The sequence below is a fragment of the Syngnathus acus genome, chromosome 6, assembly GCF_901709675.1.
Source record: "Syngnathus acus chromosome 6, fSynAcu1.2, whole genome shotgun sequence".
NCBI classification, from domain to species: Eukaryota; Metazoa; Chordata; class Actinopteri; order Syngnathiformes; family Syngnathidae; genus Syngnathus; species Syngnathus acus.
Genome location: NC_051092.1, coordinates 12,557,619 through 12,583,055, shown reverse-complemented (window position 1 = coordinate 12,583,055; position 25,437 = coordinate 12,557,619). Strand labels below are relative to the sequence as shown.

Below are 25,437 nucleotides of genomic sequence, written 5' to 3'. Positions count from 1 at the left end.
TCATTCCATCCGTCCGTTGTCGGGCAATTGTCCACACAAGGGCTGTGGGTGTGCTTTAAAAAGGGTAATTCCACCCAAACACTATCATTGGCTTGTTTGAGGCCTCTCTCCAATCAACGTAATTTAAATAGTGTCTTAAAAGGGTGAATCTTATACCCTGGATTTCTTCCAAGAAAGACTCCTTCAAATCAAAGCATCCAAGCTGCTCATTTGAGTACTGTAACACTACGTATTTCCTGTACTGAATGTTTTCCTTGTAATTGTAATATACAAATACAGTTGTTAAAGTTAAAGTTAAAATCCCAATGATCGTCACACACACATCTGGGTGTGGTGAAATTTGTCCTCTGCATTGAACCCATCCCCGTGTCATTGGGGATGGGGGAGAGGGGAGCAGTGAGCAGCAGCGGTGCCGCGCTCGGGAATCATTTGGCGATCTAACTCCCCAATTCCAACCCTTAACGCTGAGTGCCAAGCAGGGAGGCAATGGGTCCCATTTTTATAGTCTTTGGTATGACCCGGCCGGGGTTTGAACCCACAACCTTCCAGTCTCAGGGCGGACACTCTACCACTAGGCACACTGATCAAGTGTTGCACCAAATATTCATTTTATATTACTAGTGCTGCTGAACATTTCTTTAGAAAAATAAAACTGATACTGAAAGCTAATGAATTCCAAATTGATCTCTCGCTGTTACGGTGCTTCCTTTTTATGTCAAACTGACGACATGGGAAGCTGTTTGGATGTTCTCATTTTCTAACTTTCATGGGTTTACTTTATAGGGCTGGAGTTCAACATCGATTGGCACAAATGTACTTTGGCAAAAGGCAGTGTGTGGCATGTTCTGTGGAGGGCAGGTGGCCCTAACCCACTGTCAACATAACCTTTTGGTGACCGCCATCTTCTCAGTACATTATTATTCATACCCATTACTACTTTGGGTTCTGGTTTAATCATTTGTCAAGATTTGTCTACGACCACTTTCTAGCGTTATGCAACTGACTGGCACGATTTCAATTCCAAGCCAAGCAGAGATCAGCATCACAATCGAAACGCAGCGCCACGCAGCTGGATTGGCTGACACCCTCCGTTATCTGCTGTCATGGGAGGCAAATACAAGGCGTGCTTATAAAAACAGGAAAGCGCGCCTCTTGTCCTTACAGCATCTGGTGGGGATCACTGTTTGCTGTGGGTCCATGAGAATGAAGCACACCGCTGCGTGCCTTGCGGCACTGGCCCTGCTCGGCAGCGTCTGCGTCGGATATCAGGTGCCCCATGATCAGCAACAGGCCAAGCATGTACTTGAGAGGCCGCTCACCTGGAGCTACCCTGAAGGGCCCACGAATCCGGTCGCGCCTGTGCCCGATTTCGAGCTCAGGCACCCCGTCCCTGCAGCAACCGTATCAGTGGAGTGCGGAGAGAGGCAAGCGCGCGTGGAGGTCCAGTTGGACTTTTTTGGAATAGGCCAGTTCATCAAGCCCTCTGACCTGACGCTGGGTCCTTGTGGCCCAGTGGCTGAGGACACTCAAGCCCATGTGCTGATATTCCAGCCTGAGCTGCAAGACTGCGGCAGCATTTCGCGAGTAAGCCAAACAAGCGTCCTTCCTTTCAATACTACCGTAATTTTCGGACTATAAGTCGCGTTTATTTTTCATAGTTTGGGTGGGGGGGCGACTTATACTCAGGAGCGACTTATAGTCCGAAAATTACGGTACATTGTCTCACTTTTGTGCCCCTTCTGCAGACGACAGATGATGCTCTCATCTACACTTTTTCTCTCAACTATAACCCCACAAGGCTGGGTGAATCCCCTGTTGTGAGGACCAACGAAGCTGCCGTGATTGTGGAATGTCACTACCCAAGGTGATACATTATTTTCTTGGGGAAATCCTGGCATCATTCACAGGGGGAATGATGGAAAGATGGAAACAATCAAAACTGTGTTTCAATGTGAGCGTAAATAATGAAGTGCAGAATTGCACCTTTTATTCAGGCATGTTCCAAAATGTTGCTCTTTGCTTTCGTTTCTCCAGCTGACTGTGAGTTGGAGGTATGGTAAAACCAGGACAGACGTAGACAAACAAGCCTTTACACTTATATTTACACAAAGCATAGTTTTCAAAAACATAAACTGTATGGTTTTGGGGGACGTGAAAGACGTTTGGCTACCCGGAAAGAACCCAACTAAGCAATTGGACCCAGAACCCTTCGACTGTTTTGCCACCATCATCCTGAAAATATTTTGTTGCACAATAACTCTATCTAAGAAACAAACATTTCAACCAACTACAAAGTGCAACACAGCAAAACAACTCCAAAATGGGTCATTTTTAAACAAACAAAAGTCGTAGTCCTATCCCAGCTTTGACCCCCTGTTTAAACCTTCAGGCACCACAACGTGAGCAGCCTCCCACTCGACCCACAATGGATACCATTCTCTGCAGTCAGGGTTGCAGAGGAGTTCTTATACTTCACTCTTACCCTGAGGACCGGTGAGTACCGCATCTGTTTTCCTTTTCCATTACCCTGTCGGCTTTCGACACGTTGACCTAATTTGATCACCCCTCACAGACGACTGGATGTACGAGAGGCCTCGTTACCAGTACTACCTGGGAGACATGATCCGTATCGAGGCCTCCGTCAGGCAGTACCACCACGTGCCCCTACGCGTTTTTGTGGAAAGCTGCACGGCTACCCTCTCGCCCGATATGAATTCCAGCCCCAGATATACCTTCCTTGAACAGGGGTGAGGAACCATAATACTTGCAACCCAAAGACACAAATTAAACATACCAGTCATCATTCAAGAACCCTACCCCTTAACCTCTTGAACTCAGGGGACTGTAATTTCCTCTTGACTCAGCTTCGCTTGCACGCAGGTGTTTAATTGACGCGAGGATCACAGGCGCAGAGTCCAGGTTCATGCAACGAACAACAGAGAACATGCTCCAGTTCCAGTTTGAGGCATTCAGGTTCCAGGGTGCAGACAGCGGCATGGTTAGCGCCTCTTCAAAACAGCGCTACTGGATTTTTAGAGGCGGAACTAAACATCCATCGATGCTTCCGACAGCTTTACATTACCTGCCACTTGAGAGCCACGTCGAACGGCCACGACATTGATCCTGAACACAGGGCCTGCTCCCACATACAGAACGGGTGAGTGATGAGAGAGGAAGACACCGTCAAACAGGTGCCTTTTCGTAATTTAGATTAAATTATATCGAAATTATAGTCATGTTAAATTATAGTTAAAATTTTCTAGTGTAGAAATTTCTCATAAATGTTTCAACAATTCCGTAAATAATAATTAATAAAAAATAAATTAATAAACAATACATTAATAAATTCCATAAACAATAATAATAAATAACAATAATTTCAAATAGGTAAATGAATAATTTAATCCATAAAATATTCCCTGGTTTCCTTGAAAAGTGGGGGTTCACTGTACTGTATTCATATTTTTTTGTGGAAACCTGGAAATCCTCAGCTCAAAGCTGAAGACCTCATCAATTCACCATATTCCCATTTTTTTGTATCACTCTAGAAGGCCACAAGATGACACCAAAGTCCTGATTAACAGGAAAGTAGTAAGCGGTGTCAAAGATACAGTACAGTCGTGTCTTGAGATACAAGTTACGCAACTTAAAAAAAGCAATAGAAGTACAGAATGGTGGCAGTAAACTTAACTCAGCAAATAGTGGGTGTTTAATGTGACTATTTTCATTTCATGAGATGGTGAATTGCGCATTTTAGGAAGCTGTAAACTACAATTATTATGTTTCAAAGAAATAATATCATTCATTGTGAATGAACAGGGCGAAATGTGTGAATTTCACTTGAAGAATGGAACTACTGAAAGAAATATTTTCCATACTATTCTCACTCATTGACTGCTTTTATTTCCTGGTGCAGCTGGAGGGAGGCCAGTGGCGTGGATTCAGCATGCTCCTCCTGTAATGCCCTTGGTGGAAATCAACAACCAGGCAACCCTTGGAACCCTGGTGACCTTCATAAGGGCAGTCAAAATAACCTCGGCGGAGGAGGCGACTCTCAAACAGGAGGCATTGGCTGGACCATCGGTGGTGGAGGCGGCTCTCAAACAGGTGGTGGCTCTCGAACAGGAGGCGGCTGGACCACCGGTGGTGGAGGCGGCTCTCGAACAGGAGGCGGCTCTCAAACAGGAGGCATTGGCTGGACCACCGGTGGTGGAGGCGGCTCTGAAACAGGAGGTGGCTCTCGAACAGGAGGCGACTCTCAAACTGGAGGCATTGGCTGGACCACCGGTGGTGGAGGCAGCTCTCAAACAGGAGGCGGCTGGACCACCGGTGGTGGAGGCGGCTCTCAAACAGGAGGTGGCTCTCAAACAGGAGGCATTGGCTGGACCACCGGTGGTGGAGGCGGCTCTCAAACAGGAGGTGGCTCTCGAACAGGAGGCGGCTGGACCACCGGTGGTGGAGGCGGCTCTCAAACAGGAGGCGACCCTCAAACAGGAGGCATTGGCTGGACCACCGGTGGTGGAGGCGGCTCTCAAACAGGAGGTGGCTCTCGAACAGGAGGCGGCTGGACCACCGGTGGTGGAGGCGGCTCTCAAACAGGAGGCGACCCTCAAACAGGAGGCATTGGCTGGACCACCGGTGGTGGAAGCGGCTCTCAAACAGGAGCCGGCTGGACCACCAGTGGTGGAGGCGGCTCTCGAACAGGAGGCGACTCTCAAACTGGAGGCATTGGCTGGACCACCGGTGGTGGAGGCGGCTCTCGAACAGGAGGCGACTCTCAAACTGGAGGCATTGACTGGACCACCGGTGGTGGAGGCGGTTCTCAAACAGGAGGCATTGGCTGGACCACCAGTGGTGGAGGCGGCTCTGAAACAGGAGGTGGCTCTCGAACAGGAGGCGGCTGGACCACCGGTGGTGGAGGCGGCTCTCGAACAGGAGGCGACTCTCAAACTGGAGGCATTGGCTGGACCACCGGTGGTGGAGGCGGTTCTCAAACAGGAGGCATTGGCTGGACCACCGGTGGTGGAGGCGGCTCTGAAACAGGAGGTGGCTCTCGAACAGGAGGCGGCTGGACCACCGGTGGTGGAGGCGGCTCTCGAACAGGAGGCGACTCTCAAACTGGAGGCATTGGCTGGACCACCGGTGGTGGAGGCGGTTCTCAAACAGGAGGCATTGGCTGGACCACCGGTGGTGGAGGCGGCTCTGAAACAGGAGGTGGCTCTCGAACAGGAGGCGGCTGGACCACCGGTGGTGGAGGCGGCTCTCGAACAGGAGGCGACTCTCAAACTGGAGGCATTGGCTGGACCACCGGTGGTGGAGGCGGCTCTCGAACAGGAGGCGGCTGGACCACCACCGGTGGTGGAGGCAGCTCTCAAACAGGAGGCGGCTGGACCACTGGTCGTGGAGGCGGCTCTCAAACAGGAGGCGAGTCTCAAACAGGAGGCATTGGCTGGACCACCGGTGGTGGAGGCGGCTCTCAAACAGGAGGCGGCTGGACCACCGGTCGTGGAGGCGGCTCTCAAACAGGTGGCGGCGGAAGTAGTGGAAGTGGCGGTGGCAATGACGGTGGCGGTGGAGGAAATCAACCAAGGGAACAAACCTGGACCACTGGCTTCACTGGAAGTACCAACACAGGCACTTCCTGGGCTACTGTCACTAGGATTGGTGGAGGAACCCCTGGAACGGGCACCTGGCAAAAGACTGGAAGAGGCAAAGACGAACCAGACAAACAAACTGTTACTTGGAACCCCACTGGTCCCGGACAAAGTGGCGCAAGCACTACTTGGACCGTAACCAGCTCAACTAGTAGCAGTACACAGGGTGGAAGAAAGAGCCGTTCAGTGAAATCAGATCAAGGTATGTATTTCAGTTTGACTTGGAAGTGTTTGATATTGATATGTGATACACCGATTCTATTTTCAGTTTATGAATGGAGAGGTGATGTCACACTGGGTCCCTTCGAAATTGCAGAGAAAGTCGTTTGAAGTCAACATTCCAACGTGGCGATGGAAATAAACATTCTGATTGGATCATGGCTGACTGGATGTTATTCCCCGCACAACATCCTTCCGAATGCCTCCATTAAAGTAATATATAAAAAAGCTCGAAATTTAACATAGGTGACGGGAAGTGGCAAATATTTCCGTACACAAATTGTCACATATTTTGCCTTGCCGCTGTGTAATGATATGAATATTTTTTATTCCCATGTCAGGGAGTTGAATGGCAATAAAATTGCAATTTTGTGAAATGCTGGTGTCATGTTCTGCACAAGACCACCCAACACAGTCTCTTAATCGAACCTGCTTACATTGTGGCAAGTACCAATAAATAAATTAGACTTGACTTGTTTTATGTATTAAACGCGAGAGGACGCGAGTTGCTGCAACGACAACTCAGTGCAAGTGTTTTAATAAAGATTAAATGACATTTTTGAGTAATCTGTGAAGTAATTTGAACCACAATTAATTTAAACATTCAATTTAATTTAAACTTTTAAAGTAATTTAAACAGAGTACTGGGAAGAAATGCAGGGGGGTGAAGGGGAGGACATGCAAACTCCACACAGGAAGGCCGAAGTCGGAATCTATCCCTGCACCTCTGAACTGTGAGCTGGACGTGCTCACCAGTGCACTGCCGCCCTGCAATTTAAACATGAATGTAAAATAATTTTAACTGTAATTCATAATGTCAACATTGCTATTTGGTGGTCATTTCTGACTTCTTACTGCTACTACTAGGGATGTTGATGGAACCAATGATAGAGATTGCTGCATTTCACGTGAAACAATACTTATTATTTTTTAAATAATAATGACAAATAATAATAATAAATATTTTTTTTCTTTGGACTGCATGTTGGAAATAACATTCAGCTATGATTTTTTTAAAATCGAGGCTTTTTTCCTTCGGTGACGTCACTGCTTGTGGACTATCCCTCCACTCCCTGCGTGCATCCCACTCGGTTTAAATGACGCTATCCGTCCCCCATCCTGCCCCCCGCCCGTCTCCGCACTGCTGCTTGCGAGCTTCCGTCGTGTGTCACCCGCAGCATCTTCAACCTCTCCACCCTCGTCATCGTCATCCTCGCCACACAGCGGAGACACCTTGTCTGACATATTGGATCATAATTCGGAATACTGTCCTTTGTTCCCATGCAGATTATTTAAACCGAGACGGAGCTCCCCTTCCTCCCTCCCTGCCCTCTGCGTGGATGCTCGTCTCCTGCTGCACGCGCAACATCCACGACTGAACAAGACGGAGAGAGTGGGGTGGGGTGGGGGGCAAAAAGGAGAAATAAAGCCCCTACGAACGCCCTTGCCGTGGATGGACTGCCGTTTCCCTTCCGTTATCGTCTCCACGATATAGTGGGCTCTCGAGTCAGAGAAGATGGCGGACCGGGCTGAGATGTTCTCCCTCAACACGTTCCACTCCCTCTCTCCCCCGGGCTGCAGGTAAGAAATTGCGCTGGATGCTGCGTGGCGCGGGGGGAGGGAGGGGAAGTTTTCTGCCTGCAGGCTTGCGCGTCAATCCAATGCAACATGCGGTAAAATGGCGCATTTTGTATGTTAGAGGTGGTGGATATGCTTTCTAGTGTGGTGTTGTTGCCTGCTGTGGCCTTGCGGTGCTGTGGAGGCCCACGCCCTGATCCTGATTGGCGCCTTTGTACACGCAGGCTGATGCTGGGAAGTGATTGTGATGATGCATGAAACACACGAGTGTGAGTGGGATGCAGACATCATCACCACGGGGCTACACTTGAGCGGAAATCCATAAAAGAATGTAATGGCTCTTTGCGATGCAGTAAAATGGCCACAACATTAGGGACTTTTGCACAAGTCAGTCACAACATCCAAGAAGAGCTCAAATCAAGTCATTCAATTCATTTGTTTGTTTCATACATACGTTTTGTAAAAGATGCACAGCTCAAAATGTGATTAAGGAAAGAAAATATAGATCCAGAATATCTGTTTCATAATGAGGATGTAAAATATTGTCAAGCAATTTCCATTAAAAATTATAATAATGTCAAAACATGTTATGAATAGTTTAAAATCATCACTAGTGCACAGTAAAACAGCACTATGTAAGTTAAAATGTCCATCCATCCATTATCTGTACCGCTAGTCCCCACAGGGGTCGCGGGCATGCTGGAGCCTATCCCAGCTGTCATCGGGCAGTAGGCAGGGGACACCCTGAACTGGTTGCCAGCCAATCGCAGGGCACAGAGAGACGAACAACCATCTGCACTCACACTTAGGGGCAATTTGGAGTGCTCAATCGGCCTATCAGGCATGTTTTTGGGATGTGGGAGGAAACTGGAAGACCTGGAAAAAACCCACTCAGGCACGGGGAAAACATGCAAACTCCACACAGGGAGGGCTGGGGGAGGAATCAAACCCGCACCCTCTGAACTGTGAGGCGGACATGCTAAGCAGTGTACCACCATGCTGCACAACAAATAATGTATATTTTTTAAAAATAAAAATATAAGCATTTCAGAATAATAGATTATTCAGGGTTTTGTTTTCTAGAAAAACGATATTTTAAGGATGTTCAATCACACAGTTTTGTGGCACCAAGTCCAAGTCTTTGATTCTAAGTATGGTGCTGATACAGAGTTCTGATAGAGCACATCTGAATTGCTTTAATCAATATAGAAATGTACATACAATATATTCATACATACATATATTGTGTTACGCTATTTTATATTTTTATATTGTCTGGCCAATTCCACCGAATCTGTGCCACTTGCTTTTTTGTTCTCTGTCCCACCTAGCTTTAAATTTGATTATACACATATTGAACAACTCAAAATGTTTATTAGTCCATCTCAGCCAATTTCATTGTTTTTTTTTTTTTTGTGAATGTTCAAACTATTCATAGGTTGGAGTATAAAATTAGCGGATACATGAACTACAGTTTATACTAAAAGAATATTAACATTGAGCACAAAACATCAACGGACCGTTCTCAAATTTTGTGGATTTAAGTTGCGATTTTTTTTGTAATTTTTCAAAAGATTTTTGATACTTGTTATTTCACATTCAGTTTCCGTACAGCGTGCGTTAACGTATTAGCAACAGAACGCTGGTCAAACCCAAACAATTCACGTCTAAAAATAAGTCCTTCTTTTTGACCTTGAAACACTACTCAAAAGCAATTAGAAACAAAATATGTATTATTGTTATTATCAAAAAAATAAATAAGTAGAGCATCATAAATGATTAAAATGTATTCTTATATCACATGCACACGCAATCACATTAGCAACCCCAAAGGATTTGTTATCCAACACTGTGCACTTTTGAGGGATTTAGTTTCACCCCTGCAGCTTTATCTCCACAGCTCTCAGATCAATGCTACTCGACAACACGTGACCTCACGGCCCAGTGAATGTTGATTGGCCGTGAATGTTGATTTCATCCTTTGGATGCAATATTACGTTGTGTATGGTGAAACATGCGGAATAACACACATCGCACGCTTGCTGCTCGAGCAACATGGTGCATTCAGGGTGCTTTCACAGTGCAGGAACTTTAAAATCCACACTGTGGCACATGTATTGTTTTTCTTTGATTAGAATGTTTTTATGATTAGAATTATTGTATGATGTCCAAAGCAAAACTGAAATCACAATTAGATTTTGATTAATTTCCCAGCACCAATACCATATTATTATGTATTGATTACCGTGTTTTACCATGCATAATGCGCAAAATTTAACTAATTTATTGTCCTAAAATCTGGGGTGTGCATTATGCATGGGTACAACAATTTTTGAAGAAAATCTCCCTCGAAATAAAACTTGAAATCACACCTTTCTTCTTGTTTGTTGTCAATCGCGCATCGCATTCAGCCATCCTGCCCAACACACTTAGTCAGTAAAATTCATAATTGACGACACATCGTTTGATGCGATGGTGCAATCCTTGATGGTGTGTTATTGTCAAATATTGTTTGTTTTTTAATCTCCATCGCAGACCGGATATCATACGGAGGCCGCCATGACAGTATGCGCAGACCGGATGCGCAAGACACGTTAGCTATATAAAGAGCGAGAGTTCAGTTCTCTACCTATTAGTTTCAATTCACAGTTTAATTAGCAGTTTCAATCAGCAAATAACAAAATGCGTATTACAGGTAATATTTTATTTCACAACACTTTGCCTTGTTCCTTTCTTCTCTGCTGTTCACTTCAAACACGCTCCATACGAACACAATGCTCTCGTATCAGACACTTGCTCGATCACCTGCTCGTTTGCTGTCACAATGTACCCTACACAAATCCGAAACATTTCTTCGCTATCGAGTTTGCTACCGCACGCGCAGTGATACTGACCGGCAGAATAACATCCGGTTGTTCCCAAAGATGATCTTTTTTCTGAAATAATTTTACGTTTACAGACTTAAGTAAGAGTCAAAATTTGGGTGCGTACTATACATGGGTACAGGCTTTTTTCCAGCATCGACATGCCATTTTTAGGGTGCGTATTATGCACGGGGGCGCATTATGCATGGAAAAACACGGTAAGTTGACAATGTAGTCATTTTTATTTTAAATTGAGTGTTTTACATATTCATTCATTATCTGCATCACTTATGCTCACTATAGTTTGTTACTTTGTTTTTAAAAAATAGGGAAAGTCAAGTCAAAAATCTCTTTTTGATCAGTACAAGGAAAGCTCGTTTACTACGCAAAGTCGTAAACTAACTAAGTTCAGCTTACAATTTTTAAAATGAACTTCTTCAGTTTCAATTAAAAAGGTTAACCGTTAATAGATCATGGTTTGCAGTCTGCTTGAGGTCGTTGTTGTGACAAGAAGTCAAAATTAGAAATGGACTTTGGGATGCTTAAACGGGTACATAATGAAAAATAGTCGTAGCATTAGATCATTTGATGACAGTAGTACACGATATGCTCTCAGTCTCTGGTATAATGGGCTTTGCTTGACAAAGGATTCGTTCATTAATTTGAAAGGCATGAGTTGAAGTGCACATGCAGGGTGAAAAGCCTGTGAAATTGAGCTCCACTAAATTAATGGCTCTTTAAAAATGATGTCATTGTGGAGCATGTTCTATGCTTTTGCTGTAATGCCTTCTTTTGTTCATTTGATATTTGCAAATTATGGTACCATGTGAATATTGACCTTTTTTTTCAGCACCTTTCCCTTGCAATTTGCAAAAAAACATTTTTGTGCTCAAGCCAAAGCCAGCAATGTGACCCTTAATCATGTATTTCAATAGCATCTCTCAGCATTAGTTCGCAGTTTTAAGAGTCACACTTTGTGATTTCACACATAATTTGCCAGATGAGGCATTTGGTAGTGAGCTTGCGCTTCCCGCAGAGCCTGAATCGACGCCCACGTTCGTCGGCAGACTTTGAATCATTCGCCGGTTTTGATGGAAGGACTTGGAAGGTGTTGTGACACGGAGCACGGTGCCTGTGCCAGTGCTTTAATAGCAATGTTGTACAGCGAATATGCAAGAATTGTATCACTGTGGCATGTTGACATTGTTATTAATGTTTGCTTCTTCTGGACATTTTGTAAGTACTACAAGAAATATTTCAGCGGTATATATATTTTTGACGCATAAAAGAGAATAACTCCGCGTGACAAAGATGCAAAGTGACAATTATGCTTACTGTTTACACAATTTTTATTTATCGTACAGTGAGTTACCAGACAAATTTGAGTTCAATATGACTAAAGTCCAAAAAATTTAGCAATTAAGGTCGTGTCTGGTAGAGCCATAGTGGCTGATGATTTTCTGCCCTTTATCCATTGGGACAAACAATTAAATAGAAAACGAGAACACTCATAAGGAGCTGCTGTTAGCCACAACTCACGCCCAGATGCTCACATGCATATTAACTCCGGTATATTAGGTCATTACTATAGAGCCAGTTTATTTCCTGAGTTTGTTTTTATACACTGACATAAAAAAAGCTGCCAACTTTTACGTGAGCATTTGCTCCGTGACATTGTGCACAACATATGCTTGCTTGCATACACAGTGTGCGGCAGTGTCCTTTCCCCTCGATTAGAAGCACTGCAATGCAGCATTTCCTTGTGACACAATTCTAAGACAGCTGCTGTGGAAAACGAAATGCACGCCATAACCACTGGGACGCCGTTGAATTTGAGGCGAACGACGCAAACTGGCCACAGCTCATGACACGCCACATCAACTTTATGAACTGCTGTGACTTGTGAATGCGAGCAGATCGACTCTGCTTGCAACTTCTACGCAATGTCTAATATTGGCTAAAAATAGTGGCAGGAGGAATTCTTGTATGCCCATTGAAATGCATTGGGAAAAAATAACACCTATTTTGCAAAAGAATACAAAATATCTCTCTATCCGATCCAGTAGTAAAAAGATGCTCGACATTATAGGATTGATTATTGGTTTGTAAATTCTGAGGTATTTTTATTTATTCTTAATTTGAATAGTATTATTTTGGACAAGGTAGCTGGGATTTCTATTTTTCGTGAATTTCATGGTAGTTTTGCTCTGTATTCTTGGGATAATTTTGCACTATTTGGATGTTTGTGTAATTTATTTTGTTGTGTATTTTTGGCAATTGGTGTGTGTTTTTTTGAAATGCAAAATAGATACTGCGACTGATATTTAGTTTTTAGTTTCTGGTCCATATTTAATTTTTTTTATGTACAGTAGAATAGATTTTTGGTCCAAATTTTCATTTTCTTCTGGAATAATTTGTAAAAAAAAAGATAAGTCAATTAATTAAAACAGATGAATGTAAATCTGCATGTACTCTAGCATGTGGTGATTGTAATGTGTCTGCTGCATTTGTTAGGCCAGCCCACGACATCAGCCTGGAGGAGTTTGATGACGAAGATCTCTCTGAGATCACTGACGACTGCGGAATTGGTCTCAATTACGACTCTGATCCCTACGAAAAGGTGAGGTGAAGGAGATTTCATTTCCTGATGTACAACTCATGCGTTCATTGTACATGTGACACGCAGTCAGTCGCATCGAACTGCCTCCCCGTAAAACAAATCAGGATGCACCGTAGCCCCGGGGGATTCATCTTGCTGACAGGAGCTGGATCAGACTCGTTTAGGAATAAGAGCAACCAAAGTGAGACAGGGAAATGTCAGGCACACAACATTTCGAATTGGATTTTTGCTTGTTGCCCCTTGTGGCAGTTGCTCTTCCATGCACTGACTCCGCAAAGGGTGACGGTTGTATTGTGTTGTGATTTTTGTGACGAAAGCTCCAACCTTGAGATTATGCTTTGACCCCAATCCCTAGACTTGATTAATTCCAATTAGTCACGGGGATTCAGTTTTCAATCTGAGCAAGTCTGCCCCTTCAAAAGTAGCTTGTGTAATCATACAGAAAACAAAGTATTTTAATGACTAAAGGAAGGAAATTGGTTTATTTTAGGCATCTGATCACAGAGTGAAATATTTAATCCCATCGTTGAACTGTCCCAATTTTAAAAACTTTATTTGCAACAGTCAATGTTTTAACATCCTTGACTATCGTACAATTATAAAAAAAATGGTTAACCGCTGCTAATATTAAAAACAATCTGGTCCATATTTTGGTTCACTAGTGGGTAGTCAGAATTTCTCAATGTAGCTTTGTATTGGGTCTCATTAGTTTATGCAACAGTGTACAGGAATCTCACTCTTTTTATGATCACTTTTAACGTTACAATATACAAATTGAAACGTGTCTGATTTGTCCGATTTTAATGGTGCTCAAACTGTCATCTAACAACTTTTTCGACCATGGTAGAGGCATAAAATTAGCCTCGCGGGTCTGGTAATTGGACATCTAAGGGTTGTGCTGACTTCTTTTTGCCTCCATGCATGAGCAGTTTTTGCTAACTGATCTCCGCCCAGGGATGCTGCTCTTTCAAGATGCTTTTGAAGAGCCCAAATCAATTACGGGATATCTGCAACGCTGTCAAATTATCCACCAGTTTGACCGTGAAGCAATCTCGTGCCTGTGTGAGTACATGTGAATGACATGGAGAGGCGTTATTGATTAAAGAAAACATGCAGTACCAGAATTGCACAGTTGGCAAGTGTGTGTGTGTCATGCTTCCTTCATAATATCCCATTTGCCTGTTTTGAGGAGGTAGAGTATGTTTTTTGCATGACAACTAGGGGTGGACAGTTGCTATTTATAGTCATGCTTTTTTTTGGGTGGCTGTGCAAACAGATGCATCCTGACAGAACCAATTATTATTATTATGATCATCATCCTATGGATCAGTGGCACAACATAGCTGAGGCATGAAGATTTGTTTTGGTCGCATAGCGTCATGGTGGCTTTTATTGGAGGGACAGGGAATGAGGATTTTGATGAGCACCCACGCATTAATATCAAGTCTGAACAAGGATTTGTTGCTCTCCTCGCAATGGATCGTGTATTTGCGTGGCACATAAAGCCAGCGTCAGCAGGATTGTGATGTGAGAGATTTTGATTGGTCCATTAAAAAAGACAGCAGTGCGAGAGCCAGAGAAAACTGCCTCATCATGCAGCCTCTAAAGCTGATCAATCACCTTGCAAAAATAGACATCAAATCCACAATTGTCTGTGAAGTGGAATCCAGCATTGACTGTGATCTTGCATTTTGTCTTCAAAACACCGATTCATCAGATTGTGGCTCCATGTAATGTCCATGATTTTCCCGCTATTAAAACGACCCGTGTGAACAGCAAAGTTCCGTTGAAAAGAGTATAAGCAAAGCTTATCTTTTCACTCCTGGGGGGTGACCTGCATGTTTTCTATGACTAACATGCAGGACACCGACCCTCAAGGACTGCAGTTGCCTACCTATGTCCTATGGTGTATGTAAGATTCCCTGAAGAGTAGATGAGTCATGTTATGAAAGGAATCATGCCTCTCTGGAAGATTGCACCACAGAGCTTGACACATTCACCCTGCAGTATTGAGTCACTCACACAATACATAGAGTATCACCCATCAATCCGTCCGTCCGTCCTTCCATCCAGTCATGTCACACACAAAAAGATAAGATGCGTCCTAGATTGGTTGCCAGCAGATGTATAGTACGGAAAACCACTAGCGTTTGACTCCATTTGCTCCAATAAAACTGAGCCAGGCAGTCACATGACGGCACATAAAGTCTCCGGACCCCACAAGGAGGCAAGGATTTGACAGTGATCTACTTATGTGAAGCATGGAAGAAACAACTGAGAAAATCTGAATTAGCATGTTTGATTTTTCGATTTTTGTCTAACTGATGTTCGTGTTCTAATTACAAAAACAATGAATCGGAAGTTACTCACCAGTTTTTTTACTCAATACGTACTGAGTGACTTCTTCAATAATTATTGTAATCACTGCTTTTCACTTTTCACAAGTCTAAATAATTGTCCTACTTGAATACACTTTTTGAAGTACTATACAATTTTTGGTTATTGTACCCACTGCTTGGTCACTAGTTGTTGTATCATGTATATAAGAAATAACTCGCAACATGATGCAGTGCAGTTGTACACCGCAGAACCTCAATAGACTGCACTCAAAAATGGGGATGAAGGTGTGGTCTATTCGCTGAGCCTTCCCGTAAGGCTCGTGAAACCTGAGCGACGTGTCAAATTGATCCGCCATCAACCTCACTGGCTCTTTGTTTTTCACCTACATTCCGTTCAGTAAATGGTAACTGTTTAGTTTAGTAAATGCGTCGTTGGCAGAGCTCTGAGAATGTGAGGGGATTTACTATATACGATTAGTACGTATGTTTTTTTTCTTTAGTACCTGCTGTTAAAGAAGAAGGCACTTAGATAAGCATACATTTCCCCAACTGTTTCTTGAGTGTATTCACTTGTTACCATCCATTCTCTCACTCAGGACTCCCTCATTCTGGAGAAAAACGACATGCACCACCCAGTGTGCTCCTTCCACGATGACTTTCAAGAGTTTGAAATGATTGACGACGAAGATGAGGATGAGGAAGAGGAGGAGGAGGTAGACGAGGAGGCGGACCCCGATGCACCGCCGTCTCCCTCAGCGTCACCTCCCCCGTCGCCCATTCTCGGCACCCTGAAAAGCAGACCCACCACGCTAAACCTTACCACGGCTGTGTCGCAGGTTCGCATTAAAAATCCTGCGTTAATTGCTGTATATTTTATGTAATGTAACGTGATCTTAATGAATTTCTGCCTCTTTTTTTGTCATTAGGATTCACTGAACAACAACAGCAGTCAATCACCAAAGAAAGAAAGCTGGCAGGACTCCTTGCGCAACCCATCTACACAGGGTGAGATTAGGATTTGTTATTTAGGAAATGTCAACATGCCCGGGAACATACCAAACAAACAGTAGCATCCAAAATTCTCTCCATGTTGCCCCATGGAAAGTTAAAAAAATATCAGCCCCCGTTTCCAGTTTCACCAATCAACATATTGAGTAGGCATGTTGACATAAATAGACACACGAAACATTCTCAAAAAGCTGTGCCTGATAATGAACAAATATTCAGCTATTTTGTCCCATTCAAGATATCACCATTTAGAGAAGTACCAGCACTAGTACTTAAGAATTTGCCCAAATGACCCCTGAATGTTTTCTACGCCATCTAATGTGGCCTAAATGTGGTATCTAAGGTGCTATGGCCAATTTATTGCCGCTTTAATTGTCATATCAGGTTCATTTGACTTTGTATTGATATTTCTAAATTGCTTTGCAAAAGCCTTAGGCTATAAATTGAAATTGGTCTTAATCAACCATCACATATTTGAACTTCATCTCCAGGCCGCACGACTCCAACTCACTCATGTCTGGAGGATGGTAACCATGTGACAAGCCAATGTCCAGCCTCATCGCTTTCCCAGTCACCAGGGTCCCAGAGTCAAGGTAGTCCAGCAAAACAAGCAGGGGAGGGTGGGAACCCCCATTCCCCTCACAGGCCCCTCCTCTGTGACATGGAGGGCAACAGGCGGGAGAGGCTTGAATACGGTAACAGAAATAAAAGGCCTGCCCAGCTAATTTAGAACCCATTTCATCCAACATCGTTGATGCCCATTTACTGTCCATTTGATCTCATGGTACCACCTATGCATAATTCTATACACCATCTGATATTCTATTTTGAAGTCATTTATTTTTCTCTGTTCTTATCGTGTCAGGCTCGTTTGGCCAACTCAAGTCCCATCCTTGCCCTGGTGAAGTCACTCAACCAAAGGCTGACCCTTCAATTCACACCACCAGAGTACCTTCTGTTGATGAGCATTCCCAGTGTTCGGACACAGAGGTGGACCATGACCTCAACAACGGCCACAACCGCAAACATTTGAATCGGCTTGCCACTGACACGTACACAATCACAAGCGAGTCCGGCATGGAAGCCGAGAATGACTTGGATCCAGATGGAACCAGTCACTGCTTGTCATCTACTGCTCCTTTGGGAGGCAACGATGATGCCGACACCCCCTTGTCTGACGACGAGCTCGACAAAGACTTTGAAGTTGAGTTCATGCGCAAGGAGACGTATGATATGGTGTGCAAGGAGAATCCATTATCGTACGTGGAGTTCCCATGCATTGAACCATACGAGCTGGCAGCATTCTCCAGCTCTGTATCCTCCAGTCGCTCAGATGCTCCTGACCAGTCCAGAAATTCAGATTCCGCAGCCTTGGTAGCTCCGGTGGTTCCGGCTCATGAGTCCCACTCTCCGTCGTCAGATCCTGGGATAGCAGACATGAACCAACAATGTTATGCGACTTCAGACCTGGATAAGGAACTGAGCTCCCCAGGTTCTGACTCTGAGCTTGATGGAGAAGTGGACATAGAATTTGCTTGTGAGGGTCCCGTGCGCTCGAATATGATCTCGTCCATCTCAGAAACAGAGCTCGACCTGACTAGTGATAGCAGCAGTGGGCGCTCCTCTCATCTCACCAACTCCATCGAGGAAGCCAGCTCACCCACATCAGACCAGGAACTGGACCCAGATACTGAGTTAGAGCAAGACAGTGGGATTGTGGGACTTAAAGCATCTCTCTTTTTGGGCCAACCTGACCCAATCAAAGAAGCTTCTCCCCTACCCTCTCTATCACCTTTACTCTCCCCAACGATCGCCACCCCATCCCCTGATGACTCTCCCATTTTGCCACCCAAGTTGTACAATGATGACAGAACTCTGATTGAGTTAAAGAACATGGATGACGATCTGTCTGGCGAGCACCAGGCTGACCCAGATGAAACCCTTCCTCCTCAACAGTGCGAGGACAGCATGTCCAGACAAATGGTGCTCAAGATAGAACCTGACCACAGCCTTGAGTGCTTCAAACGCTCCTTCTACCTTCCAGTGGGACCCAGACTTATGCCTGATGCAGATGATTACGATGAAACTAGTGAAGGGGATTCGGAATCGGAAAGTGAGGACGACCTGAGTGAGAACTCGGACTCACCCTGGCTGCTTAGCAATTTGGTCAACAGGATGATCTCAGAAGGCTCATACCCAATCAGCTGTCCTGAGGAGTGCTTCAAGAGGGAGGTGTCTGTGTCAGATACGATCTCACCATCCTCAGAAATGGGCGATGGTGAAAGTTTTGCCGATGAGGAGCCAGAAATGATAAGATCAGAGAAGTATGAAGTCAAAAAGGTCATGGCTGAGGAAAGTCAGAGAATGAAGATGGTGCAGCCTTCAAATGAAGGTGTAGCCATGAACTCTTACCTCTATATGTGTAACCCCACCGGTGACATAATCGAACCACTGAGTCCTGATAACTGTGAACAAATTTCAAGCGAATCCACAGATTGCTCGTCATGCACCGCTCCAGTCCCCACCACTGCAAAGAACTTAACAGATCAACTCTTCAAGAACACCAAAAGACCAGAGGAGAACGTTGAGCCAAATAATGACTTGACAATGCTAGGGGGAAGAAAGAACATGGACTCTCCGAGCCTTAGCGAGAGTATCGGAAGCGACAAAGACGTAGGACGAGAGACAGAGCCCGGAACGACAAGTCGCTCATCTGCCTCCATTGAACGAATCACTGAGGTCAAACACAGCCTGACTCTGGACATACCGACTGCTCAAGCCAACCGTTGCTTCAGCCTCACCTACTCCACGGACAATGATGAAGAAGATGACCAAGGGGACTCATACCCATTCTTGGATGACTTGAGAAGACGTTCCTACAGGGGTAGCGATTCAAAGGTTGATGGTTCACCTCCTGTCGACACCAACATGCCGGACCAGCCGTGTCCGGATCGTAACCTCCCACTATGTGAGAAAGACCTGTCTGCGAAGCCACCCAGTGAAGACGATGGACTGGCCTACGACTCCATGAAGTACACGCTTGTGGTTGATGAGAACACAACTCTGGAACTAGTGAGCCTCAGAAGGTATGCTACCACAGTATCATTTTGGAAATATTGTTAACCAGACTACATATGATATTGTAAATATCTTAAAAGGGCAGATTTTGGTACTAATAGACATTTTCCATTGAATGTTTACACTTTGACATTAGACATGACATTTGAATCAGTGTGAGAAGGTATGAATTTAACAAATTCAGTACATTCGATGAAGGTATGGAGACCGAGGCAACAGTTTTATGGAGTATAAATTATATTAATCTCTCAAAAGGCAAATTTTGTTGTTGCTGTTTATTAGATGTTTTTCATTGAACATTTGCATCTTCAGTAATTTAAACAAATCATAGGCTGCCAGCCGATTGCAAGAATTTGGCTCACAATGCCTAGTTTTCAGCATGAGCCTCTTTAAAAAGACCTCATCCTTTTAGGTGCACATCGGTCCTAAGCGACGACAGTGAGCTCTCCACTTTATGCGACGAAGAGCCTTTGAGGACGGGTCAGGTGGACTACTATTGTGATGACGAAGGGGTGAGGCCAGAACTGCTTAGTTCTTCGGGAGACTCGTCCCCTGAGGTGGACCTCCCGTTTTCCAAGAAGTTCCTCAACGTCTTCGTCAATAGCACATCACGCTCATCAAGTGAGTCACATCGCACCTTTTAAACACATTTTCATTCGTCACTGGACGACAGGAGTGGAATTATGTGAACATTGTCATTTGTTAGTCAGTGATGGCCTTTAATTTTCATTTTGGGTGGTATTTTTTTTTTTTGCTATAGGTTAGGATCTTTTATCTATTTTTTAAAGGTTAAACAAGCTTCCTCTCTGATTCTCATGCAGGTACAGAATCCTTTGGACTTTTCTCCTGCACCATCAATGGGGAGGAGAGGGACCAAACGCACAGGGCAGTGTATAGGTGAGATACTACATTGTTGAACATCTTTGGAATGGTTGCTAGTTAATCAAATGGCAAATGGTTGTTTATCTAAATGAGTCTCGCGATTGGCTCGTGACCAATCCAGAGTATAATATCCCGCTTCTCACCCAAAAGCCGGCTGGGATTGTTGGCAGCCGACCTGCCACCCCAGTGGTGACATCCAATATTGGATGTCTGGAATTGCTCTGTTGTGCTGTGGTAATCCCTGCTCCTTCCCGTGTAGGTTTATTCCAAGACATGCAGATGAACTGGAGCTGGACGTGGATGACCCTCTGTATGTGGAGGAAGAGGAGGATGACTACTGGTACAGAGGTTACAACATGCGCACTGGAGAACGTGGCATTTTCCCTGCCTTCTACGCCCACGAGGTCATCGGTCACGCCAAAGAAATGTTGGGTGAGGGCAAAACTTGACTTTTGTGTTTTTTGTTTTAAATGGGAGAAATTAAGACAATGAAAATTAAGAAACAAATCGCGGCAAACGTTTTTTGGGGAGGGACAAAAAAAAGTGTCAGGAGTCGCATTTCAGTTTGAAATTTGTACTCCCATTCTGTCCAGCCATGAAACGTAACCCAGCATGGATAGAGACATTCGACGTGCAGTTCTTGGGGTCCGTCGAGGTCCCTCAACATCAAGGCAATGGAATTCTTTGCGCTGCCATGCAGAAGGTAAGCAAAACATTAAAAACCGACTTGGCTTACCAAGTTTTTTGTGAAAATCTTCCGTATTTATTTGTGCCATTATCTCCTTTGCGGAAGATTGCACTGTCCAGGAAGCGAACGGTGCACGTGCGGCCCCCCTCCCTGTGTGAGTTGGAGATTAGCTTGCAAGGAGTGAAGCTAATCATGAGTCTGGAGGATGAATACGACTGTCTGGATGAGGTAAGGAGAACGTAGAGCCCGTAGAGACAAACATACTTGTACAGTAATGCCTAATTTTGAAAGTGGTAGAAATATAGTAACTCTGTCTTTACTCCCACATTTAAAAAAAAAAAACGCACATTACCGTCTTTTTCCGTGCATAATGCGCAAGATTTAATTAATTTATTGTCCTAAAATCTGGGGTGCGCATTATGCATGGGTACAACAATTTTTGAAGAAAATCTCCCTCGAAATAAAACTTGAAATCACACCTTTCTTCTTGTTTGTTCCTTTCTTCTCTGCTGTTCACTTCAAACACGCTCCATACGAACACAATGCTCTCGTATCAGACGCTTGCTCGATCACCTGCTCGTTTGCTGTCACAATGTACCCTACACAAATCCGAAACATTTCTTCGCTATCGAGTTTGCTAGCGCATGCGCAGTGATACTGACCGGCAGAATAACATCCGGTTGTTCCCAAAGATGATCTTTTTTCTGAAATAATTTTACGTTTACGGACTTAAGTAAGAGTCAAAAGTTGGGTGTGTATTATACATGGGTACAGGCTTTTTTCCAGCAGCGACATGCCATTTTTAGGGTCCGCATTATGCACGGAAAAAGACGGTATGTTCATTGAAGACTCTGACTTAGTCTGTTGCTAGTAAGACATAGTCATGCTACTAGCGTGCTGATTTGTCTCGCTAGCGGGGACAAAGAGCGTACGTAGTTCATGGACCATTGGAGAACAAGGCTATTGAATTTATTCTTAAATGGCTTTCCATAGTATGATAGATGTCTCTTTTTCTTTTTGTAAGCTCTCGATTATGATTGTAAAATAAAAAGTCTGACGTGTAGTGGTTATAAAGAGATGCATGACACAGCAGGGAATGAGGTTCGTCAGATCAAAATCCAATTTTGAATTTAAATAGCGGTGAATACACTTAATAGAAAGCTTTGTTTCTCTTTCTGTCATCAGTTTGACAGATGCAGTCACTTCTTCCAAATGAAGAACATCTCTTTCTGCGGTTGTCATCCCAAAAACAACTGGTAACTGATCAGATCCTTCGCCCATGATGTGCGGGTGATGATGTACGATCTGATTTTTGCTTTTCTTTTTCCTAGCTACTTTGGCTTCATCACAAAGCACCCCATGCTGAGCAGGTTTGCGTGTCACGTGTTTGTCTCCCAAGAGTCCATGCGACCCGTAGCAGAGTGTGTTGGGTGAGTGCAAATAGTCTTACATTAAAAACCAATGTAACACCAATAGAAATACTCTGGTGCCATCAAACTTTGACTAATAAGAGCCTTAGGAAATACATACTTCTTTATAACGTTTTCTACATTTCAACTAGTGAAGTTACAGTAACTACTGTAAAGTATAAAAAAAAATTCACTTAAAAACAAAAATTGCTAGTCATTAGTTTAAATTTTCATTCCATTTTCTCCTTTGGGAAGCGTTTGGAAAAACTACATTTATTATTTCTTCATCTGTGTCCATGCGTTAGCAGCAAAGACATTTAATTGTGTGTCTTTTGCTTAGTCGGGCCTTCCAGGAATATTACCAGGAACACGTGGAGTACGCCTGTCCCACTGAGGACATCTATCTGGAGTAAGCCGCATCGCCTCGTACGTTCATCCACTTTGTCATCAGAGGGCTTCTTTGTCTTCTTCTTCTTCTTCTTCTCGCTCCTCTGAGACTGGGCTCTTCGGTTCAACGGCAAATCCGTCTTCTCTCCATTTCAACGGAATGGTTCCTTTGACCATTTTCTAGGAGATAAACATAAAGTGCTGAGCTGTATGAAAGTTCCTCTTCTCACATGAAAACCACCTGCCTACTTACTTACCTATCTACCTACTAGCGACCTGTCACTCTCCCAATGCATGGCTCGTAGGATTTACCGCACACAGCGTCATGTATTCAGGAACATAGGCGAGCGGCTCGACAAGGTTTGTAAATATGTATTTGTTTTCATGTTCCAGGCTACTTGGGTTTCTACTGGTAGTCACACGGCAGCAGAGTAGTGGCAGAGAGTGCAGTCAGCTTACCTTGGTGTCGCGTACAATACCGTGTGCTGTAAATAGTTATATAGGAAGTAGACGTACAAACAACGCCTCATCCACACTCACAAAGGTTCGTTATCTCGCCGAACATGACGTCAATATCATCAATTTGGATAATACAACTCGGTTGTATTAAGTGCCACACTGAAAAGAAAAAGTCATCAGATAATGACCAAAAATAATCTTATAAGCAGAAAGTCGTGATGTGACTGAGTAAAAGGATGTAATATTATGAGGGAAAAAGGATGGTTGATTGTTGAAAAGTATCACTGTACCGCATTGTGCAAGATAAACGAACGATAATACAATAAAAAGGCCACATGTCATGTTCAATGGTTAGTCCATGTTTTTGTGGACAGCAGACGTTAGGCATTTTTTTCTTTATTCTTCTTCAAAATTTTGTTGCAACATCATGACTTTTTTGAGAATACGATTGTTTGGGGGAGTTAAAATTTTTCTCGCAATGTTTCAAGGAATTTGTTTTGGTTTTCTAATTCCAGTATGATTGTAGTTTTTTTTTATCCTTGTAAGATTGCAGGATTTTTTATGTATAACAATCCAAATTTATCCTCCTAAAAAATATTTGTGTATGATGAACTGTGAATACTAGAATATTCTCGCAAGATTACGACAATTTTATGAGGTTATGGCCTTTAGTGTTATTGTTACAACTTGATGAAAATATTGTTACTTTTCTTTGTAATATTATATGTTCTCATACATTTTTTCCCATAATATTGTGATTTTTTGTTCTGGGATTAATTGATTTTTTACAACTTCCTCGAAATCTAAAGAGGAATCTTTTCTCCTAAAATTAGGAGTTTTGCCGCCAAAATTTAAAACCTTTTTCCTGTATTTAGTACTTTTTTTCTGATTAAAAAAGGATAAGAAGAAGAATCTTTTTCTTATAATATGCTTTCTTAAATAAGTAGGACCTTTTTCCTTTAATATTACGGCTAATTTTGAAACTAATTCTTGATTGTATGGAAGTTCACACGCACAAAAAAAACTTTTCCCTTATGACATTACAACTTTTTTCTTTTCATAACATCACACTTGTATTCTGGTTGAAGAGTTATTTTCTCTTAAGTGTTGCCCTAAAACGTGATTGTAGGACAAGACCATGGTATGTAACAATCATTTATTTGTTTGTCAGCCAGCCCAGAAGCCCACTGAAAAGCCATATCTTCACTCCAACGACTGTTCTGGCGTGTCGTAAAGACATCTTGTTTGTTTCTATTCTGAATGAAAGTGGATAAACTTTTAGGTACAAAGTTGGACAAAAAAAACTTCATGATCGTCGCATGCGTGCTCACATTTTATTTCTTGCTTTTGGTGTGGCGACAGGGCATCAGTCGTATAATCTCCAATATGCAGAGTATTTAACAGCTTTTATACAGGAGAGTGCCATGTAGTAGTATTCTCACAATTCAGCGCACTAGTAGACAAAATGGTATTGTCAGAATTTTGGCAGGGCTCGGCTATTATCTCCATCCATCCCAATGCTGTCATTTCGCTGGTGTATATAACCATAGAGGCTCCCAAGTAGTGCTGTGTCCATTTTTTTTATCTGTTATCCAATTACGGAGTGTGTCATGGATTCAAAAGAGACAACAACCTAAAAGAAACAACACATTCTTGTATGTTATCCGCAATAATTGAACGGTTCAATATTTTTTGCCATTATTTTAGGACACAATGAAGTGACCGGGGTGTTGTGCCTCGATACAAAAAGGTTAAGGCAATGAGGCATAGCGTGGCTACGTTGCTAATGGGTTAAGGTGTTTGTGTAGACTACGTACATTAGAGGAACACAGTGCAGTATGTGACTGAGCAACATATCTTTTACCTTTCAAAACTTGTACAACTCAAGGGAGGAAAATAATAGAATCTGCTTTGTCATGAATTTGGTCTTACGAATAAAATATATGCTTGATGTCTGAAACCGTTTATCATGTCTTTAGTGTTACAGTACGGACATAGCGTAATATTTTAGTCTCGCAATGTGCAATGACTTTACGCTCTTAAATAATTCTTTGTTCATAATCTTTACTTTTTTCTCTCTTAAAATTACATGTGTGTTGTATTGTTTTACAACTTCCGGCTTTGTTTTTTGGAGACAGACAACTGGAGGTCACAATCTGATATTTAGCCTAATAGCATTATTGCCCAAGTCCTTTCACAACGTTTTAAAAAAACAATAGAACCCCTCCCCAAAAAAATAGTTTATCGAGACC

The 25,437-nt window shown here is 43.3% G+C and overlaps 2 protein-coding genes across 52 annotated transcripts; both read left to right on the top strand.

The window, feature by feature from the left end:
• The first annotated feature begins 1,149 nt into the window (after positions 1 to 1,149).
• On the top strand, positions 1,150 to 6,250 carry LOC119124314 (loricrin-like). Of its 50 annotated transcripts, none has more exons than XM_037254135.1 (15): positions 1,150 to 1,584; positions 1,746 to 1,864; positions 2,390 to 2,493; positions 2,573 to 2,747; positions 2,881 to 2,998; positions 3,072 to 3,157; positions 3,917 to 4,128; positions 4,171 to 4,419; positions 4,462 to 4,602; positions 4,690 to 4,815; positions 4,861 to 4,956; positions 5,002 to 5,064; positions 5,152 to 5,337; positions 5,407 to 5,856; positions 5,923 to 6,250. In XM_037254135.1, exons 1-15 carry the CDS (start codon positions 1,198 to 1,200, stop codon positions 5,982 to 5,984), a joined length of 2,574 nt encoding a protein of 857 aa, XP_037110030.1. In that variant the 5' UTR covers positions 1,150 to 1,197; the 3' UTR covers positions 5,985 to 6,250. The 50 variants fall into 50 exon arrangements, with proteins under 50 accessions (XP_037110030.1, XP_037110038.1, XP_037110026.1 ...); XM_037254143.1 differs by lacking the exon at positions 5,002 to 5,064 and adding an exon at positions 5,065 to 5,106 and having other exon boundaries at positions 4,861 to 5,001; positions 5,233 to 5,337; XM_037254131.1 differs by having other exon boundaries at positions 4,861 to 5,106; positions 5,152 to 5,169; positions 5,233 to 5,337.
• A 718-nt stretch (positions 6,251 to 6,968) lies between these two features.
• On the top strand, positions 6,969 to 25,145 carry mapk8ip2 (mitogen-activated protein kinase 8 interacting protein 2). 2 transcript variants are annotated; one of them, XM_037254105.1, is made up of 14 exons: positions 6,969 to 7,454; positions 12,830 to 12,935; positions 15,871 to 16,110; positions 16,201 to 16,279; positions 16,774 to 16,875; positions 17,148 to 19,368; positions 19,773 to 19,981; positions 20,182 to 20,257; positions 20,502 to 20,674; positions 20,836 to 20,945; positions 21,036 to 21,158; positions 22,116 to 22,186; positions 22,262 to 22,360; positions 22,680 to 25,145. In XM_037254105.1, exons 1-14 carry the CDS (start codon positions 7,390 to 7,392, stop codon positions 22,750 to 22,752), a joined length of 3,747 nt encoding a protein of 1,248 aa, XP_037110000.1. In that variant the 5' UTR covers positions 6,969 to 7,389; the 3' UTR covers positions 22,753 to 25,145. The 2 variants fall into 2 exon arrangements, with proteins under 2 accessions (XP_037110000.1, XP_037109999.1); XM_037254104.1 differs by having other exon boundaries at positions 16,774 to 16,977.
• Positions 25,146 to 25,437: the final 292 nt, after the last annotated feature.

What these genes read in the sequence shown, in the direction of transcription:
- LOC119124314 (XM_037254107.1), top strand. Translation starts at nt 1,198, where the DNA reads ATGAGAATGAAGCACACCGCTGCGTGCCTTGCGGCACTGGCCCTGCTC. An exon ending in GTGGAATGTCACTACCCAAG is followed by an intron (nt 1,865 to 2,389) that starts GTGATACATTAT and finishes TTAAACCTTCAG; the next exon opens with GCACCACAACGTGAGCAGCC. An exon ending in TGCTCCCACATACAGAACGG is followed by an intron (nt 3,158 to 3,916) that starts GTGAGTGATGAG and finishes TTCCTGGTGCAG; the next exon opens with CTGGAGGGAGGCCAGTGGCG.
- mapk8ip2 (XM_037254104.1), top strand. Translation starts at nt 7,390, where the DNA reads ATGGCGGACCGGGCTGAGATGTTCTCCCTCAACACGTTCCACTCCCTC. An exon ending in TTTGCGCTGCCATGCAGAAG is followed by an intron (nt 20,946 to 21,035) that starts GTAAGCAAAACA and finishes CCTTTGCGGAAG; the next exon opens with ATTGCACTGTCCAGGAAGCG. An exon ending in TGTCATCCCAAAAACAACTG is followed by an intron (nt 22,187 to 22,261) that starts GTAACTGATCAG and finishes TCTTTTTCCTAG; the next exon opens with CTACTTTGGCTTCATCACAA.